Consider the following 20,694-nt stretch of genomic DNA (forward strand, 5'->3'; position numbering starts at 1 on the left):
CTCACTGATTCTATCCTCTTAATTTCGTAAAATATGTATTTAGTCCTTTACCTAGAATCAACTTTGGGTTCTAAGATAAGGATATTCCAGTAAAGGAAGAATACATATTTTACAAAACCCTAGATGGAGCTAGTGAGCGTGAATAATTGCTATTTTTGATATGAATTTCGTGCGCATTCCAAAATGTAATTACTAACTATGGTATTGAGTGTTATGCATGTGTAATTTTATCTGTATCTTATGAAACTTGACAACTAATTTAAATTAATTCCTGTTACATATTTTTATCGTTACATTTATATATATTACGGCGTTATAAACCCAAACTTGTTTATTTGTACAAAATTCCTTATATCTCAGATATTAAAATTGAGAGATGGGAAAGGAAGTTGCCCTGGCGTACTTTTGTAATTCTATCGTGATTTTTTTTAACTAAATACGAGAAAGAAAACTCCAAAATTATTTGTCGTATTTCAGTTATGGTGTTCAATCGTTGCATTTTAAAGTTTATTGGATAAAAAATCCAATATATTTTATTCAAAAATTTTCTTGCAGGTCTTATATCTGGAGAACTACATATAGTGTAACCAAACCAAAAACAAAATTTCGAAAACTTGATTTAGGGGTTGTTCAAAAATTTTGGGACCCAGATCCAAAAACTAATTATTGGCCAAGATCGTAATCTTTTGATGCATTTTTTTTTTTTTTTATCATTCCTAAAATTCTTGTTTATAATGCTATTGTTTTTAACTAAACACGAGAAAGAAAACTTCAAAATTACATGTTAATGTATTTCAATTATAGTGTTCAGTCATTGCATTTTTAATTGTATATATGAATGTTATATAGCCTATACATAAATTAATAATAATTGCATATTTTAAAAAGAGCAAAGAAATCAGTGTGTTTCGAGTGTGTTAACAGATCACTTGATGTCTTCTGAAGTCACATTCCACGTTCTATTTATTTTGCTCCCATTAATATATTGCAGAAAATATCACACATCTTAAAGTTAATTCGTGTTCCGAAATATTAATACTGCCAACGTAACTGTGAAGTACTTATACTGAAATTAGATATATTGATAATGTTTCCTTAATAACACTCCTTTAAATAAAATATATTTAACTTTTTTTTAAAGAGATAATTTTAAGGTAGCTTCTAACCTTTACTTTAAACATATGTTTCCGATCTCGTGTTCATGGAACAAAGATGATTGTTTTCGTTGCGATAATTTAGAAAAAGAATAGTAAATTCTTACCTCTGGAATGTTGTAATTTTTGAATATCTTATATACACAAATTCTTGCCAGATCATGATGTTTTCACCCATCAGCACATAACCGTAAAATGTTAAAGGTATAGTTTTATGTGCAGTTGTGTTTGAAATGTTCTTAGGATGGAAGAAACCATGTTTTAAATGCTTCATACGTTTGCAAATGCCAAGTTAATTTATACGTAAATCGAATTTTTTTGTCGCTTATATCATTTAAAAAATATCAATCTAATTTAGTAATTTACTTCAGACAAAACTGAATATCGATCTGGATATTTATTCTTTCCTATATAAGTATATTCATATTACAGGATTTCCATGGACCTGGAAATCCTGGAAAAGTCAGGGAATTCAGCTTACTTGTAAAAAGGAAATTTCATGAAAAGCTGAAAAAAACCTGGAGAAGTCTGGGAATTTTAAGTACGAATTTTTACCGGTTTCCAATTCTTTGTTTTTTCAGAATACTTGAGAATTGTAAGCCTGCTGGATTTCTCTTTTTGCCTTACCCGACTATATGGTAGGGAGTATTTTATAAAATAAATTAGTTTTTTGTGCAAAACTTCTCTACCTACACACATACACATACGCACACACATTATATATACATGTACATTTATAACAGGATAGGAACCTTCTGGTCGGAAAAATATGATTATTATTTATTTATTTTTTTATATTATATACTAGCTGAACCTGCGCTGTCTACACAGCGCATCATTTACATCTCGGCATGAATCTCCTTGTCATTCCCTAAAACACCGGTACATGTCCCTTTACAGAAAGAAGTGAAGGACGAATGGACTTACAAAAGGAATATTCCTATAGAGGATTTTTATCTTAACACTATAAAATTATTATTTCCATCACTTTCCAAATCAAAGAACCATTACAAATATACTTGTTCCTTTCATATACCTTTCTCAACTCATACATGTACTATGTCATTATTTTTTTGTCAGTATTTGAAAATTGACCTTTCATTGAAGTATTGATTTCAAACCGAAATATGTTATGAAACAATCAAACACTTATCTCACAAACTTATGTAAAGTATTAACATTATTACAGACACCATATAACTGCAAGCAAACACACTTTTGGGAAAGGTTTTCAAAGATGCCAAAAACAAAGAAATGCAAGATTAATAAAAATTTATTTACATTAAAGAATTATGCTATTTAATATTATGCACTTTTCCTCACATAATAAACAAAACAATCACTCACAGTTGGGTAAATGTGAAACTCGGGTGTTGTTGATGAATAAGGCGATGTCAATGAAACCCAAAATATAGAAGTATTACAAAAATATCCCGAATGACTAATGTCTTGCGCTTCTGCTATCACAATTACTCGGGTACAATTTAGTTGCAAGCACACCACATTGTCATATACAACAATCCATGGGCAAAGACGTCCTGACCGTTAATGTGTACTTACAATTTTTAATTCGTATGACTTGGTCCTGGATTTCTATTATGAAGCTCTCAATCTCCCCAAAGATGCACTCATCTGTCAGTGACATTTTGCTCAGTGTTGTATACATTTATTCGACAAAAATCCTTCGTATATTCCTCATGTAGTTCCTTGAAAGGTAAATTTGACACATAAATTTGAGATTCATTCTCCGATGTTAATAACATTCACTGTGGGAATTTCTTTGTTATGACAAAACTTCTCTGTAGACAACATTTTTTGTATAACATCCTGTTTCTAAGAAACCTTGATTTTTAGTACTTGAAATGTAGACCCTGATGTCTCTTTCTTCTTACATCTAGAGAAAGCTACATATAATTGACCATGAGTGAATACAGGTCTTGCCAACAAAATTCCCACACGATCTAACGTCTGTCCCTGTGCTTTATTTATGGTAAGTGCAAAGGCTATTTTCACAGGAAACTGATGTCTGCTAAATACAAACGGCAAATCTGCTGATGAAGATGTGAGTGTTATTCTTGGTACAATGGCTACGTCTCCTGTATTTTTGCCAGTAATAATTCTAGCTAATAAAACATTCTTTTCCAACTTCTCTATCACTAGTCTTGTGCCGTTGCAAAGACCTCGAGATGTATTCAAATTCCTCAGAAGCATAACTATTGTTCCTACTTTCAGAATAAGGCGATGAGGCGGCAATCCTGATGGAGTTAAAGTGTTGATAAATTCTAGTGGATAGTTTAATTGCTCCTGTGGGTCATCACATTCAACACTATCCACGCTCAAATATACACATTCATGTCCTTCAATTCGTTTTACAATTTGCTCATTCACAGCATCAACATTTTCATTAGTTGGTGCCAAAATCACTCGAGATCTCATTTTTTTTAAATCTTGTAACGAGATTGAAGTTCCGAAAATGTCATCAATAATGTTAGAATGAGAAATGAAATCTTCAGGAATATTAACACTTTCATTTCCAAATATAGTGGTCTCATTGAGTTCACCATTACCTAACCTAAGAAGCCATTCTGAAAATTCATATTCTTCTAAGGACAATCTCTGGTTTACATTCAACTTCATGCATATAAATGAAGACCACAAAGTACTTCTCTTAATACACTGCTCAATAATTTGTAATTTCGAACCATGTTTCACTACAGGCAAACATTGTCGAAAATCACCTCCAAGGATCATTACCTTTCCACCAAAGGGACTTTGTGAGTTCATTAAATCTTTAAGAAATCTATCAACTACATCTAGAGCGAACCTTGATGCCATAGTTACTTCGTCCCAAATAATAAGAGCTGCTTCCTTAATTCGCTGTGCTTGTGGACTCGAAAGTCGCAGATCAGGTGTTGACCATGGTTCAATTGGAACTGGTAACTTGAAAGTAGAATGAACAGTGCGACCTCCTTCTAATAATGCAGCAGCAATTCCAGTCCATGCAATAGCTATAACTGATTTGCCAATACACCTTAAATGAGAAATGAGTGTGGAAAACAAATATGATTTACCACTGCCTCCCACCCCATCAATATAGATATATCGCTTTGACTCCGATTCATTTTCCACAGCATTCATAATGGTTTCAAAAACATGCCTCTGCTCATCATTTAATGTAGCAATTCTATTTTGCTCTTCGTCCACTATTTTCGTTAATTTATTCAAAGTACACTCTTCAGAACGTGGACATCTTAGACCAAATTCAGCACATGATTTCCCATACAAACTCAATGTGTCCTGAATATCGAGTAGAGCAAAATTTTCTACTTCATCACCTACATAGGTTTTCAAAAAGTCTTCCATCAGTTCACTTTTGTACTTATTCCATAAATTCTCTGGATATACTGGATTGCAGAATACAAATATCAATGCTAACAATTGTCGTAACTGCTTTGGCATCCTAAACGACACTGCTTCAGTCATACATCTATCCCATTCTTCATCATCTTTTAAGAGATTTCGTCTCCTTGCTGCTTCTTTAAATGTTTCACAAACAACTCCATCCACAGTCTTCAGCTCATTGAAATTACGAGGTCCTTTTACATGCAGCAGCAAAAGCCGTAGGTGAAATTTTTCACTTTCCATTGGACTCACTGTGTACATACGAGTCACAATTCTATTTTCACCTCTTTGTCTTTGCTTCCATTCACCATTGTAAAACACGTAATATTCAGGAATCTCTGTATAAAGGTACTTCCTTGCATTTTCATCTCTTACATTCAATTTAAAGAAAGCGGTCAGAGTAGTATTTCTTCGAGCGGCTCTCTCAAGTGCTACTTCTTCATTGCCAGCTTGAAAATACACAGGTTGCATTTCTGGAAGATGAACAGGTAATGTGATGACATGGTGAGATTGATCGTGCATTTTAAATTGAAAAAGCCTCCAAACAGCCTCAGGAGCACTAACATACCTAGTGTCAAGAAACATTTTAATTTCATCCCAATCCATGACTCTATTTCCCTCTCGTGTAATTTCTACATTTGCACAATCATGCCCCTTGTATACATATTTGTACAAATACTTCACACATTTCACTGTTGAACAAATCTCAACGTTGATATGGCAATTGTATTTCAGAAGTAAATAAGGATTGTAAGGAACGACCCATGTATTGTCCACTCTGTATTTCAAAGAACCATCTTTCTTTAGAATATCTATGTGTCTATTATCATCTCTCCTCCTATACAATGGATAACCATCAACATTAACTACACTGTCATTACTGAACTGTTTGGGATACTCATATTCGCAATGTCCCTCAGTCATACATGGGGATGCTTCATTCAATGTACCACACGGTCCATGAATCATATTTGATCTTACTATTCTATGCAATCTGGGTTGATTTACAGGGTCTGGTATTTCTGCACAAACAACTTTATCAATATCATCTCCATCATGAAGTTTGTCCTCATCTGCCAATGTCAATAGTATGTGTGCATGTGGTAGTCCTCTTTTCTGAAATTCGATAACCATTACCATTGTTATAATAGTACCAAGAACGTGTTTATTCAGAAGATCATCCAATAATTCTTTAACTTTCATGTGAAAGACTCGTGCAACCATATCAGGACGATCATGAGCTTTTTGAAATTTCTCTATGTTCCTTTGAATATCATCCCACAATGGGTTACATGTCATGGTAATGAAAAGATCTGGTTTTCCAAACTTTCGCACAGCAGCCATGGCATCCTGATATCGCGCTTGGTATAAGCGTTTGCTTCCTTGGAATGTAGAAGGTAGAATGAAAATTCGTCCTGCAGGTACACCCCTCATGTTACATTCATTACTAATGTAATCCATCAAGCCACTGTATAATTCAACACGTAGCTTCTCCTGATTCTTTCTGATGAACTCCAGTCGGTTACCTTCAACTTTCACATACGCATCAACAATATATTGTTGTGTTAATTTTCCGGCACACAACACCTGATTAAAACCTTCTCTAACTGATAATCGATAGGAATAGAACTGTAGCAGAGTCACATTTCTATTACCAACGCAATGTTTTATATCTGTGTTCCAACCCTTCTCTCCGTGAGGAAAGAGTAGAGGGTATGTCATGGGATCGACATTTTCACTCAATGGATTAATACGTTCAAGCTTCCCAGGTTCTGTGTGTATACAAATATCTCTATTAGTAGGTGGTTCACCATCATCTCCACAAAAAATTACAGCAACCTCATTTGCACTTGGTACATTATACCGTCTTGTTTGAAATGTATCACGGTTTCCTGTAATCCACAAAGTCAGTTTTGGATAATTTCCTACCATGTTTTCTCTTTGACTTTCATAAACATCTTTCAACATTTTTAGAGACTGAGCATAAACATTTACGGACCGTATGAGCTTATCCAAATTTCTCAGAATACGCTTATCTAGACCTTTACCTTCATTGTTTTTAAATCGTTCATTCAAAGCCTGTTCTGAATCAAGAAAATATAATTGGGCATACTTTGCAGTTTTATTTTCTGCAGGGAACAATGATGATGTGTTATGATAAATTTGACCGTGAATTTTAAAACAATATGGGCCTTTACCAGTCAACGTTTCAATGGATGCACCAAGAGAAGCAAATGCGAAAGCACTATTGTATGACCTAATATTTTTTCTAAATTCACAACATGTATGATTACACTCACTTAATAAATCTTGTAGATAGACAGGATATGGAACCAATGGATCGAGTGATACTTTTCCATTGTGACAACATTTTGAGAAAACAGACATGTGCTTTGGATACTCTGCAGAGAAGTTTAAAGAATGACAGTGCTTGCATTTTCTATCTAGATCACCACAGTCATATATAAATATTTCATGATCGTTTTTTTCATTTTGTATATACGCAGCACAATATTTGAGGTGTTTCTGTTTTTTTGTGTTACTGATACTGGATAATCTACACCTTCTATCAAATTCACTTTCATTTTCAATTTTTCTTTTTTGCCTTGTAAGTGGCTGCATTTTCTCGATATCTTTCTCCTTTTCTCTCTTTTGACTCATTTTCTCCGACATTTTACTTACGCAATCGAGTCTTTTTGAATCGGTTTCATTATCTCTCATCTTCCACTCGTGCTCTACCTTCTTCCGTCCCTTTTTGAGGGCCGTGGGCAACGAATCCGCGTTCTTATTTTCAGTCTCATACAATATTTCCGATTTTTCCAAGCAATGTAACACGTCATAATGACCCCTGTCATATTCTCCACTGAATAAAACATTTATACACTTTTGTAAATTGTTCCCATACACTCTCGGACTTTGTTCAGGAAGATTTTTGAGGAAAACTCTTATAGTTACATTATATTTGACGGCAATCGCTCCAATTTCTACTTCGCCACCATATACACCATTACGGTTCATGTAACTACTGTAAGCGTCCTTCGACACACTTTCGGATAAAAAATTGTATGCTTCTAAAAAGAGTACATACTCGTCCCAATTTCTCAAAACTGTATCTACTGCTTCCCTTCGAATTTCCATGAAACTTTCGACGGACCCCAATAGCAGTAGGGATAAACACCTAAATAAACAATTACCGTCACCTATCATTGGGATAATTTCATAAATGTTACTTCCTAATGTTATTGTCTGAAGTTTTGAGCGTGTATCTCTACTTTTGAATCTTCTCTTTTTATTGGCATTTCTACACCACCTATCAAATTCACTCTCATTTTCAATTTTTCTTTTTTGCCTTTGAGACATAGATGTAAGTCGCTGCATTCTCTCGATGTCTGTCTCCTTTTCTCTCTTCTGACGCATTTTCTGCGACATTTTACTTAGGCGGTCGAGTCTTCTTGATTCGGTTTCATTATCTCTTCTCTTACGCTCCTGTTCTGTTTTCTTCCGTCGCTTTGTGACGGCCATAGGCAACGAATCCGCGTTCTTATTTTCAGTCTCATACAATATTTCCGTTTTTTTCAAGCAATGTAACACGTCATAATGACCCCTGTCATATTCTCCACTGAATAAAACATTTATACACTTTTGTAAATTGTTCCCATACACTCTTGGACTTTGTTCAGGAAGATTTTTGAGGAAAACTCTTATAGTTACATTATATTTGACGGCAATCGCTCCAATTTCTACTTCGCCACCATATACACCATTACGGTTCATGTAACTACTGTAAGCGTCCTTCGACACACTTTCGGATAAAAAATTGTAAGCTTCTAAAAAGAGTACATACTCGTCCCAATTTCTCAAAACTGTATCTACTGCTTCCCTTCGAATTTCCATGAAACTTTCGACGGACCCCAATAGCAGTAGGGATAAACACCAAAATAAACAATTACCGTCACCTATCATTGGGGTAATTTCATAAATGTTACTTCCTAATTTTATTGTCTGAAGTTCTATGTTCACACCTTTACTTTTCTTGTAAGTTTCTTTTCGCTTTACTGCCTCCTTTTTACCTGTTAATGTCCTTTTCCTTCGTCTTGCCATAACTATTGGCTATTTTCTTTTTGACTATTAGAAGTATTAAACAGTAGTTATATAAGTATGTGATAGAAATTGTCTCCTGTACTTACAATAATGAAGGGCAGTAGGAAAGAAATTAGAATCTTCACCGTACTTCTACTACGAATGTTCAGCACACACAGATTCAAACTCAAGATACGGTAGTTTTAAATCTCTCTGAAAGCACACAGAAGAAAACATTAATTCAGTGGGAAGTGAAATTGTATAACGTTAATAGAGATGTATCAAAAGAAATGAAGTGATTTTTTCCGTAGGTTTTGTGGTAGACGAACACACTGTGCGTGAGTTTTCTTGTGGTACTTCCATTTCTTCCCCCATTCTTTTCTCCAAGCTATCATCCATCTAAACATCACCATCTTGTTAGTATCAGTCCATAATCGTAGGACGTTAAACTAAAATATATACAGTCAAGATGATTATCTGGATTGTCACTTATTCGCATCGATTAAAAAAATGTTGTTGCGAAAAATAATGATATCGCTTAGAATACTGTAAAAGTGAATAGAGAAATAGCACAAATGCGAATACCTTCAACTGCTCATAATGAAGCAATTGAGAAAGTGAAAGTGATCCTAGGCACCGAGAAGTCGATTCTTTTGGGTATGTTCAAGTATACTTGCATACCAAACAACTGTCTTTTTATATCGCTTACTATTTTGTGTGATCTGTACAATCACCTAAGCCCCCTATATATTAAAGTACAGCACTTTATTGCATTACTACTTTACCACAGTATAGCGTACCATAACTCTTTTTTTCCTTTTTGCCCTTTTCCCCTTATCCGGATTTTTGATTATCCGGGTTGGATACTGTCTCACACAGCAAACAATGTGTTAAATCAACACCATTTTGGCGTCCCTGCTTGACTACCAGTTTGCTCGTGTTATTTCAACAAGGGTCCAATGTAGCGATTTAAGAAAGGTTTAGTGTTAACAATTTAACACAGACATGAAGTTCAGCGGAAGTATATGCGTTTCAGTTTGCGGTAATTAACATAGCATTAACTTACTTTTCTGGCATTGTGTTGTTATACGCTAATCTTGTGGAGATGGTTGCTGAAGGTGAACATGAACTATTGGAAATAATTCAGTATTATGTTCCACAATTATGCCCTGTACACTGAAGGAGACAATGATGATGGGAATGAATGAAATGGTGAAAAAGGAAAGTGGGAGGAAACGAGAGAATACTTAATAATCCCACTCACATGCTGTTTGTCTTCCACAAAGCTCACTTGCCGAGAGTCGATATAGACACAGTAACTCAACACACCAGAGGTACAGCTCTAATGAACTATTGATTACTAATATAAGTGACTATGTTATTCTTCAGTGGGCAGTGAAACCCATTAAGATACATATTTGAATTAAATCTTAACCTCTCATGTCACCTTTGACTATTTAAAATTTGATCGAAAAAAATTGTCCTGTTTAGAAAACAACACATACCGATTTTTATCAAGATACGTAAATATACCAAATTCTACCTTCCTACGACAATCCTAACCCCAACTACCCTAGTTAGAGTTGTAAAGAGTGGGATAACACTTGATACATGTATGTATCTTGATAAATATCGAGAGAAAGCATCATAAAATTGGTATTATTTCGAATTTTTTTTTTTTTTTTTTTTTTTTTTTTTTTTTTTTTTTTTTTTTTAAGATTCCTTGCATCGTTTGCGAGATCTAAGAATAATTCCTGTCTGTGGGTTAGAACTGTCATGTGCAGATGAAATTTTGTATTTGTATGTATATTGATAAAAGTAAAGGCAAGGAGTTTCATAAAGAGGAGATTGTTTTCGAAATTTTTCAACATTTAGTACCGTTTGTGATTTATTACCCTGCTTCCGGTTTAGAAAATTCAAAATTGCTGTCTCTAGAGTTTGAGACTTGAAGTGTTATTTCCTAGAGGTTTGCGTTAACGTAACGCAAAATTTGTGTTTAGGTTTCGCTAATCAACATCATAAGTGCTTTCTGCAATTTTTGCGTTGCGTTGCGTTACGCAAATATGTGAAGACTAACACGTAATAAGGGTGTTGTTACGTTAATGTATCGTGATAGCCGTAAATGACTTTTACTGGGTTTCTCGAAAAATAATTCAGAGTTTATTTTATTTGATAATGGGCCACATTCTGTAACAGTTTCTGTAAAATTTCCATACAGGGAAGCAACGGAAAAATGAGAAAACAAAGCCGATCATCGCAGACTAAACACCAAATCTACCGATATGGAATGAGGGGCAAATTGGTTTGTTTCTATTGTCGAATTCGCTTGCAAAATTGATTTTGGATCTTGAACCGAAACTTTATATATGGGCAGGGGCGTCATTTCGGACTTCGCTCGGGGGGGGGGGGGGGGGCAAGAGCACCATCCACGTAAGAATTTCGCGTTTTGTACTAGTATATTAGTAGACAATCGATTAAAGTATATGTATTCCTCAAACTCTTGGGGGGGGCAATTGCCCCCTCCTTTCCCCCTAAATGACGCCCCTGTATATGGGTTTCGATTTCGGAAACAATATATATGGGTTTCGGTTCTGGAAATGAAGTTATTTTTTCTAAGAATTTTGGTTTTGGTTCTGGAACGGAAACGAAGAATCCATTTACACCTATCGTCTCCGTTACCGCTAACGACGCTATAAAACAACACTAATAGTGTGTTATCAAAATGAGGATTTATCTAGTCAGGGTGTTGATATAATCACTAACATATTAACAACATATTTCAAAGTGTAATGGGATTGAAGTAACACCGTGATTGTGTAAAATTTTATCACCAAGCCAACATTGCAACTGGAACCTTGCTCACGCGCACTGAGTTTCTTGCATCTATAGTAATTCACTCCCTTTGTAACTCCACCCGTACTTTGCTTGCGTCTGGAAAGAGACATGTACAAATATTCATAATCATAATCGTGTTCAATTAACATAATCATATTTTACGGTTCAATTAATCCGACAATCTGTGTTCTCCTGTTTGTGTATTATACGTAACAGTATTCGAAACTTTAAGAGTAACTTGAAGAGATACATCCCTCCGCCTTTTACCCTTGATCGGAATATTACAGAATTACTGAAATATAATTTTACTCACACACCATTTCCGACACCATAATTTTTTCTAACATATGGATCAATGATCCAGCAATGTTCTCCACCACGACAGCTTTCTGTATAACAAGGTAGAAAAGCTTATTGACACTATGGCTGTTATTTATAAACGTTTTGTCTTGTTTATCGCTATATTAGCGTGGTTTGACTATGCGTTGACTAATTTCGATATTTTTCGATTTGTTCTAGATTATAGCTTCTCCTTATACCGCAAGAGATAAGCTACGTCACTTCCACAGGGTTGTCCAAACACATACGAAGTGAATATTGTTACAGATTGTACTAACCATATATAAGGGTTTAATTAATTAGTTTACGTTAATGTTTGGAAAACCCTGCAGAAAGTCGTGGCTAATATTTGCGTTGCTAACTTAAACAACATATCAAAATTTTAGTCGTTCAGTAGTACAACCATTAGTACGTTGCTAACAGAATTGAAAACGTTTCTGAATAGGGCTGTATTTGTTAAAAGTTGTTATGAACGATACCTTGCATGCGCATAAAGTTTTGCATTGTTTTTCGATAATGTTTTCACTTATGGCAAAAGCAAAGTAAAAAAAAAAAAAAAAAAAAAAGAGTCAGTGTGTCATTCAACTGTTGGTAATTGAGTAAAGCTCTGGCTTAGACCCTATTTAAATCTGATTTTTGTGTATGCCGCCTTCTTTTTGAAACGTGACTTACATCACTGTACCTTAATCCCGTCCATATAATTGTAGAATTCTGGTTTACCTGTTAAGGTCCGATTTTCTCGTCTTGCCTTAACTATGGCACTTACCTATTTTTTCCTTGAGTATTAAAGAGTATTGAACAAATAAAATATGTATCTTTTACTTACCTCAAAGAAGTGTTCTTCTTATGTTCTTCTCAATTCTACAATAACAATTACTACGATAGCACCTTCTCTCGTCGAAATCAACATGAAGCAAATACTACATATATACTGAACTCCAAAACAAAATTTCCGCGACGTAGTACAGCCATCTAGTGGCGTTTACTGTAACTACTCGTTTATAAATATGGTCGCGGCTCGATATGCCAAGATGGAGAACATGAAATGAGACACAACAAACAAATGAAATATTCTGTTTTACCAAAACGACTGTAACTAAAGATAAGAGAACACGAAATAATACTTTTCAATAAGTTTCTTTATTATTTTGTGAATAAAGAGACACTGCTACCATCTACACTTGTTCTGCCGAGTTCTTTTGAGATTGAAGAAAAGTAACTCGAATATTAGGTCATAATATTATAATGTCATACGATAGTGTTCAAACTTACGCCTTATATTTTTATGGTCAAAGCATTATAACATGCAATAAAGAAACAAAGTAAGAATTGTGTGAATAAATAGAAATAAGCACAATTCTGTCTCATATAAACGTCAAGAAGTGCCAACATTGCAACTGGAACCTTGCTCACGCGCACTGAGTTTCTTGCATCTATAGTAATTCACTCCCTTTGTAACTCCACCCGTACTTTGCTTGCGTCTGGAAAGAGACATGTACAAATATTATGAGGAAGTGCCAAGGAAATTTATGCTCACATTAGAATGATGTACTGTGTAGACTGAGTTGTAATATCTGTTATTCGTATCTCGGAAAGGAAAGCACTCAGAAAAACAAAAGATTGTCAGGCAAATATCTAAGCAAAATTTTAATCCACCAGCAAAAATAGTACGTGTAAAGCTTGTGAGTTTGCACATGTGACCTACTTCTCGTTTGAGAGTTGTGAACCTACTTCCGGTTTTAGAGTTAGAATTGGCGTAGGGAGTTAAAATTTGGTATATATTTTTATCTTCGTAAAAGTCGGCAAGGGGTATGGTAAAGGGGAGATTTTTTCGATTATTTTTACGTTGTCTCAAACCGTTTGTGAGATATTATCCTACTTCCGGTTTTGGAATTACAATTGTCGTAGAAGGTGAAATTTCGTATATACATGTACCTTGATTGGCAAGGGTATCATACAGCGGAGATTTCTTAGATTATTTTTCTAATATTTCTCAACGTTTTCAAAATATGAGCCTACTTCCGGTTAAAGAGTTAGAAATGTTGAGGGAGGTGAGATTTGGTATATGTATATATGTATCGTAATGCCAATTGCCAAGAAGTTTTTTCAATTTTTTTTCAATATCTCGCTCCATTTGCGAGATATCAGCTTACTTCCGGTTTTGAAGTTAGAATTGTTGTAGGGAGGTAAAATTTGGCATATGTTTTTATCTTCATAAAAGTCGGCAAGGGGTATGGTAAAGGGGAGATTTTTTCGATTATTTTTTCGATATCTCACACCGTTTGTGAGATATGATTCTACTTCCGGTTTTGGAGTTACAATCGTCGTAAAGAGGTGAAATTTGGTATATATAATAGCTGAAACTTACAAGGGAGTTAGCGGAAGTTGTGATTGCAATTGCAACAATGTTTTTGGTTTGCCTGTAAGAGGGTTACATGTACATTACAAATATATGCACAATATTTGCCATCGATAAATATACCACACTTTACAATCATGCGCATGTTCAGTCACCGAGTTCAAAAAATGGGTTGTTGGTAGCTCTGGGCAAAATATTAGGAGGATGAATATGACGACAGAATATGAAGTGTCGGAAACAAAGTTGCTTATCACAGTAGAAGCATGTCATGAATGCCTGTATTAAGCTGTCTTCCGAGTCACACTGAGTTTGAACATAAAAAATACATTCGGGTGGTGTTTGAAACACCTCTGTTCGGAAGTCATCATATCCAGCTACTGTACAGTAGTACAGAACAAAGTCTGCGGAGATTGAACAACAGAACTGATTATGTAGAATACACATGATCGACGAAACTGAATCCCTCAACGATGGTGTGAACTGATAGTCGTGAAGGATAATGTGATCTTCAATCCGCTTCAGCACCGCCTTAAACAGTCGGAAGAATAGCACATCAAGTGGCTGAATGTATACACCATGTTTTGTGGTCGAATAGCATCGATATGAGTCCTGTCATGATATGTCCTGAGCGAATCAACCAGGAGAAGAGACTCCTCCGTCGCATATAGGAAGTAGACATCTTCAAAGAATTGTGTCAGGATTTGTTTCGTAATTAGGTTGGACTTCGAGGCAACTTAAACCAGATTCTGCACTCAGTATGTGTTGCACTACTCGCACTCCAAACTGACCTAGAGGTTCCTCATAAATTATCAGCATCTTTGAAAACACGTATCCACTTGCCGACGTAATGGGTTGGATGGTGTAAGAATGAGTTGTCGCATGATCACTCCGCACCGAATTTCTTACCGAGTTTCTTCTATGCATTTCAAGGCCGGAGAGGGGGACATGGTCCCCCCTTACTAACCCATTTATACATGGGGAAAAAGTCAAGTAAAGATGGACAAGTGTGAGTGAATGCGAAAAAAGTAAAGTAAAAGTCGGCAATTATGAGCAAGTGAGAAAAAAGCAAAGCAAAAGTCGGCAATTATGAGCAAGTGCGAAAAAATCAAAGTAAAAGTCGGCAATTATGAGCAAAAAGTCGGGCGAAAAAAATAAAAATAAAGCAATAGTGCCAATGTTTTTTAAATATTCAATTAGAACTGGACAATCTACATGAAATTTGCAATTGATCAGTGAAAACGTCATCTTTCTAGAGCCTGTAGTTTCCGAGATCTCATTGTCGAAAGGATAGGACACATACATATACGCGTATTTTAAAAGAGCTCCAAAGATTGCAGTACATTTCATTTGCATTTATTTCGGAGAAGGCTTATTAAAGGCAATGGCCTTCGAACAATAATTTAAAAGGATAAAAATTTTCTGAAAAATATTTCTTTAGGTAATTTATTTAAAGTACACTCTTTTAAAAATATTTGTCTTTGTTATAAACGTGAAATCACAAATAACCGTAAATCAAATGTTTGAAAGCTAAGGTTATAGGTTAGAGCTCGGTCGCTCTTAGTTGGTACTGTAGCTTTTTAATAGATAGATAGGCCTGAAAATTTGTTAAGCTAGACCTGGAAAACCTGGAAAACTCAGTGAATTTGTGCTTTCCAAATAAGTGGGAACTCTGTGTTATTCATATTGTTATTTTTACGGAATGTTTACATTTAATATAAGGTGTGGTAGATATTCGAAACCTTATTAACGTTGAGAAACTGTTTTAAATGTAAGTGGTAATGTAACCTCTTTGCGACGAAAAATAAATAAATAGATAAATAAATAAATCAGAACAAGCTTTGAGAATTATGAAACAATAGCTTGCTTTTGTACAATTATTTTAGAATACTAATTCATTATGTGCAATTGTTTTACAAAATAGTAAACTTTTACTGCAGTAATTGAATATAAACCCATATGAATATTTAAAAATCTATTGATTAAAGTACAACAGCGTAATAACGTTGGAAGTAATGATTTCTCTAATACGAAAAGAAGCTGTTCGAATAAGATTGTCATGGAAGATGGAACCTTTGCTAAAATTAATACAGAAACGCTTAATACAAAAATCATCCGTAAGTTGTTCTTCCACTAAACTTCATTCTTCTCTCTTCCATATTCATTAGTTTCTAATCTGTAACGGTCTCAAGTATAAACTTAACATAGAATTTAGGACACTCTTTGGTCCTGAACTCTATGTATACACATGACCTTTATTCTATTTGAGCCAGAACATCTACAAAATAATTAATCAAAAACAAAAACAACAAAATACATGTAGTAACCTTGGTGTATCTTTATTTATACAAGCGTTTACTACTCCTTGATATTAATCTCAATCTCTACTAAAATCTTAACGTACTGTGGATTGTTGTAGAAGGTTCAAAAACCATTTCTGTAGTCCCTTTGATTTCTTAATACTCATTTGTATCATACAGGTATCTTTTGTTTTTATTCGATCCATTTCTATTCTGATATTTGCGAAAAAAATCTTCCTTCAGCTTCCATGTATATTATTCGTCTGTAGTGGTAACATTTCTTTTCTCTTTGTCTAACTCTTGAATCCGTCCACAAATTTTGATAAAACAACTCCCTTGTGATTCTTCGTTTACTTGTCTACTTTGTCTACTTCTGAAATTCTAGTCGAAAGTGATCCGGATTTTTTTCTTTTTTTTTTTTTTTTAACTCTCATCTCTGATTTCATTTCTTCTTACCCAGTCTCCTTGAGTTTTTGTAGATAAAACTGTAGAGCTATATATGTGATCAAGAGGATTGCTGTAATTTCATTGATTGACCAAGCGCTACAAGTTTCCGGCTTAGAAAATTCGATTAGTTGTTTCATCAGGAGCGAATTTAGCTGTAACAAATTTATTATTTGATTCATTTAAAAAAAAGCTCATCGTTTCTTTTTTAGATATCAGAAACATAATTAAATTAATTTTCAAGATACTGTTAGTCTTTCTTTCTGAATCTTAAATTCATTAGCCTAACCGATTTGGATTTAAAATTGATCAGTTAATTCTCTTTATAGTTATTGTTATTTTGTCTTATCCTCCTCTACTTTGTACAACTCCAGGATTCACGTTCTAACTTCAGATTTTAAAAGAGGTTTCATTATAATTCAATTTTTACCTTATTGGAATTATCGTAGTTATATATATGGCTTCCTGTTTCAGAATCAACTACGATAATTCCAATAAGGTAAAAATTGAATCATATATACAGGATGGTCGTGCATCAATGACGGCAAATTCGGGAAATTAATCTACAGGTAAAATCAAGCAAAAAATGTCATATGAACATTGGGTGATGCAGCTTCGTTTGGACGCTAGAGACGTCTGAAATATCACCTTCCGAGGCGGCAATTTGCAATATCGCAAGAACGGAGAGAAATACGAATGTTGGGTCAAAAGATATCAAAGGAAACCCCATCCGAACAATCCAATTATGCATAAGTGATGGCGAAACGGTGGTGGCGCTAGAGAGGGGCACAAAGAAAGTGAATGAAACATGGAGAAAAGTGAACAATTTACACTGAAAAATTGTAGGAGGGGATGTTACTTGGAACATGCAGCAACAAATGTTAATGAACAAAGGCAACAATGGTTACGCTGTAGGAACACTATGGGAGGCGGAATGTAGGAATACAGTATATTTGTAACGAAAGGAAATAGGAATGTCGGGTCAAAAGATATCAAAGGAAACGCCGTCCGAAGAATTCAAACATGCATAAGTGATGACGAAACAGTGGCGGCGCCAGGGGCACAAACGAGGGGAAAAGTGAACATACAATTTTTCAGTGTAAATTGTTCACTTTTCTCCATGTTTCATTCACTTTCTTTGTGCCCCCCCCCCTCTAGGGCCGCCAATGTTTCGCCATCACTTATGCATAATTGGATTGTTCGGATGGGGTTTCCTTTGATATCTTTTGACCCGACATTCGTATTTCTCTCCGTTCTTGCGATATTGCAAATTACCGCCTCAGAAGGTTACATTTCAGACGCCTTTAGCGTCCAAACGAAGCCGCATTCACCCAATGTTCATATGACATTTTTTGCTTGTTTTCGCCTGTAAATTCACCTCCCGTATTTTCCGTCATTGATGCACGACCAATATATATATATATATATATATATATATATATATATATATATATATATATATATATCATAGCACACAACAAACAATTTTTAATGATATGGTTGTAAAAATGCGAAAAATGGAATAATTATGGAAGTATAAAATAAAAATGTGCCTACTAATTCAAAGCTGTATTACGAAACATTGCGATAAATTTATTTCCTATGTGTGATGGTTTATTTGTCTCAAATAAATGCTAATATATCATATTATTAATTTAAAAGGTATGATTCATGGAGACTATAATGAGCAAAATATACTGGTGACTGAGTGTAATGGTGAAACTGACGTGATTGCTGTTTTGGATTTCGGCGACAGTCAGTATTCTTGTTACTTGTTTGAGCTTGCCATTACAATATGCTATATGATGATGCAGTGTAAGAAAGTATCTCCTTTGGACGCAGGAGGATACGTACTTGCAGGCTACTTGGAAGAGAGAAAATTACCAAGCTATGAATTTAATATGTTGAAGGTAAGTAAATTATTCATAGTAAAATATACAAGTAGAACATAGTCAAACCTCAGTTATACACAGACTTTATGGTGAACAGAAAAAGTTTAAGTGCAGTTTGTTCAGTCACTTCTTGTTTTTTCCTCAATTCAATATATACATAGTGGCTAAATGATAGAGCACACAATTCTAATACGAAGATTTATTTGCTCAGTTCCAAGCCATTTGGATTTAAACGGACATCATATTCATGTTTTTTTTTTTTTTTTTTTTTTTTCAGTTTTTTGTTTGTTTGCTTTTTCGACCATAACTCATATCTATCACCGTCTTTACTTTGCAGAACAAACCGTGGAGTGATGAAGATCTTACTTAATTTATTTATCAATCATTTCAATATTTAAGCTAATGAGGAAATGTAATAGAACTCTACGTTTGTACTTTTTTCCTTATATATATATATATATATATATATATATATATATATATATATATATATATAGATAGATAGATAGATAGATAGATAGATAGATAGATAGATAGATAGATAGATATGTGTGTGCGTGTGTGTGTGTATTAGTTACTCAGTAGGTGTTTGATAAATATACGTTTGTGAATTAATTTTTCTCATTTTGTTAATCTGCATGTAACATGAAATAGTTGTTAAAATATATCGTTCATGGCTTCATATTAATGATAGTAGTGATTAGACCGTTCTCTGTTTAAATATATATAATTGATGTTAAGAGAAATTAACACTTTATGAAATTAACATGTTTACAATTCATAACTTTGTTTTCAGTTTTGTCGTAGTCATTCACAAGTTTTAAGACCAAACACAAAATGTTGTCTGAAGTATCAATTAGGATTATTGCTGAATATTAGGCAGTTGCATTACTTTTGTGGTCAAGAGAGTTGTGCTACCGTATTATAATTTTGTTAGTAAAGTGACTATAGTTCCCACGTTTCAGTGTTCTGTTTCGGGGATATTTATGGACGTACGAACACACTGTAGAAGTACAAAGGATTAAATTAGTTGTAGAGCGTTCCTCTTTCTGGTTTGGTCTTGCATATGAGTGCATTGAACAATTTACTGCTAAGTTTGGCGTTGCCAACTTTTAAAGAATCTGTTAACAGTTTTGAGGTCGAACTTAGTCAGTTTTATCGGCTTATAACTGTGACTTGTTATATAACCATTAATAATTTCATTATTTTTTACAATTTAAATTAAATCAAATTTGATTTTTTGTGGATGCATATGCCTGATTTATATAGATGTTTCAAATATTGAAATTTCTCTTTTCACGAGGGAGGATCAGAAACTAAGGTTTCAAGGGCGATATTTCTAGAGTGTTATCTGTTATAGAGGAATGAGGCGTGTGCAGTTATTTTAATACATGGAGTTGGCAACTGTGCACCTACCACCTACCATCTACTGCGCTGGTTGTATGTAAACATTAATGGCGACTCGTTTGCAAAACTCGTCTCGCAAAGAGGTCCGCTCAGTTATTCGATTTCTGTGGGCGAAATATGTAACCGCGGCTGAAATTCACCGGCAGCTGGTAGAGTTTTACGGAGAACTGTAATGTCTTCGTCAGCATGTCGCAGAATGGAGTCAAAAGTTTGCAGATGGTAGAGAAAACGTTACAGATGAGGAGCGCAACGACTGACTTCAGGGCATCAACAGATTTGAACCAGCTCCGCGTGGAGATGATAATACAGGACAAGAGGAGGATCACGTTACAGCATCAGAGGTGTAATAGCAGAATTGGGAATATCGTTCGGAAGCGTTCAGCTTCAGACGAGAAGGTGAAGCATTTCGTGACTGTGGCTGAACACGCAAGGGCAGGTTTTTTACCAGGAGAGAATCTGTAAGCTCATTCCACGATGCGACAGGT

General features: G+C 34.7%; 1 protein-coding gene across 8 annotated transcripts in view; it reads left to right on the forward strand.

The window, feature by feature from the left end:
* Positions 1–20,694, forward strand: part of LOC145678491 (hydroxylysine kinase) — a 124,909-nt gene that overhangs the window by 98,265 nt on the left and 5,950 nt on the right. For 6 of the 8 annotated variants that reach the window (XM_081748688.1, XM_081748690.1, XM_081748689.1 and 3 more), the window contains one exon: positions 18,573–18,820. In XM_081748688.1, the coding sequence (XP_081604814.1) occupies positions 18,573–18,820 (248 nt within the window). Of the gene's footprint in view, positions 1–18,572; positions 18,821–20,694 lie in introns of those variants that run through there. The other 2 variants (XR_014130401.1, XM_081748685.1) reach the window with 2 other exon arrangements.

The sequence above is a fragment of the Thermobia domestica genome, chromosome 2 (genome assembly GCF_964235325.1).
Source record: "Thermobia domestica chromosome 2, izTheDome1.hap1.1, whole genome shotgun sequence".
Lineage (NCBI taxonomy): Eukaryota > Metazoa > Arthropoda > Insecta > Zygentoma > Lepismatidae > Thermobia > Thermobia domestica.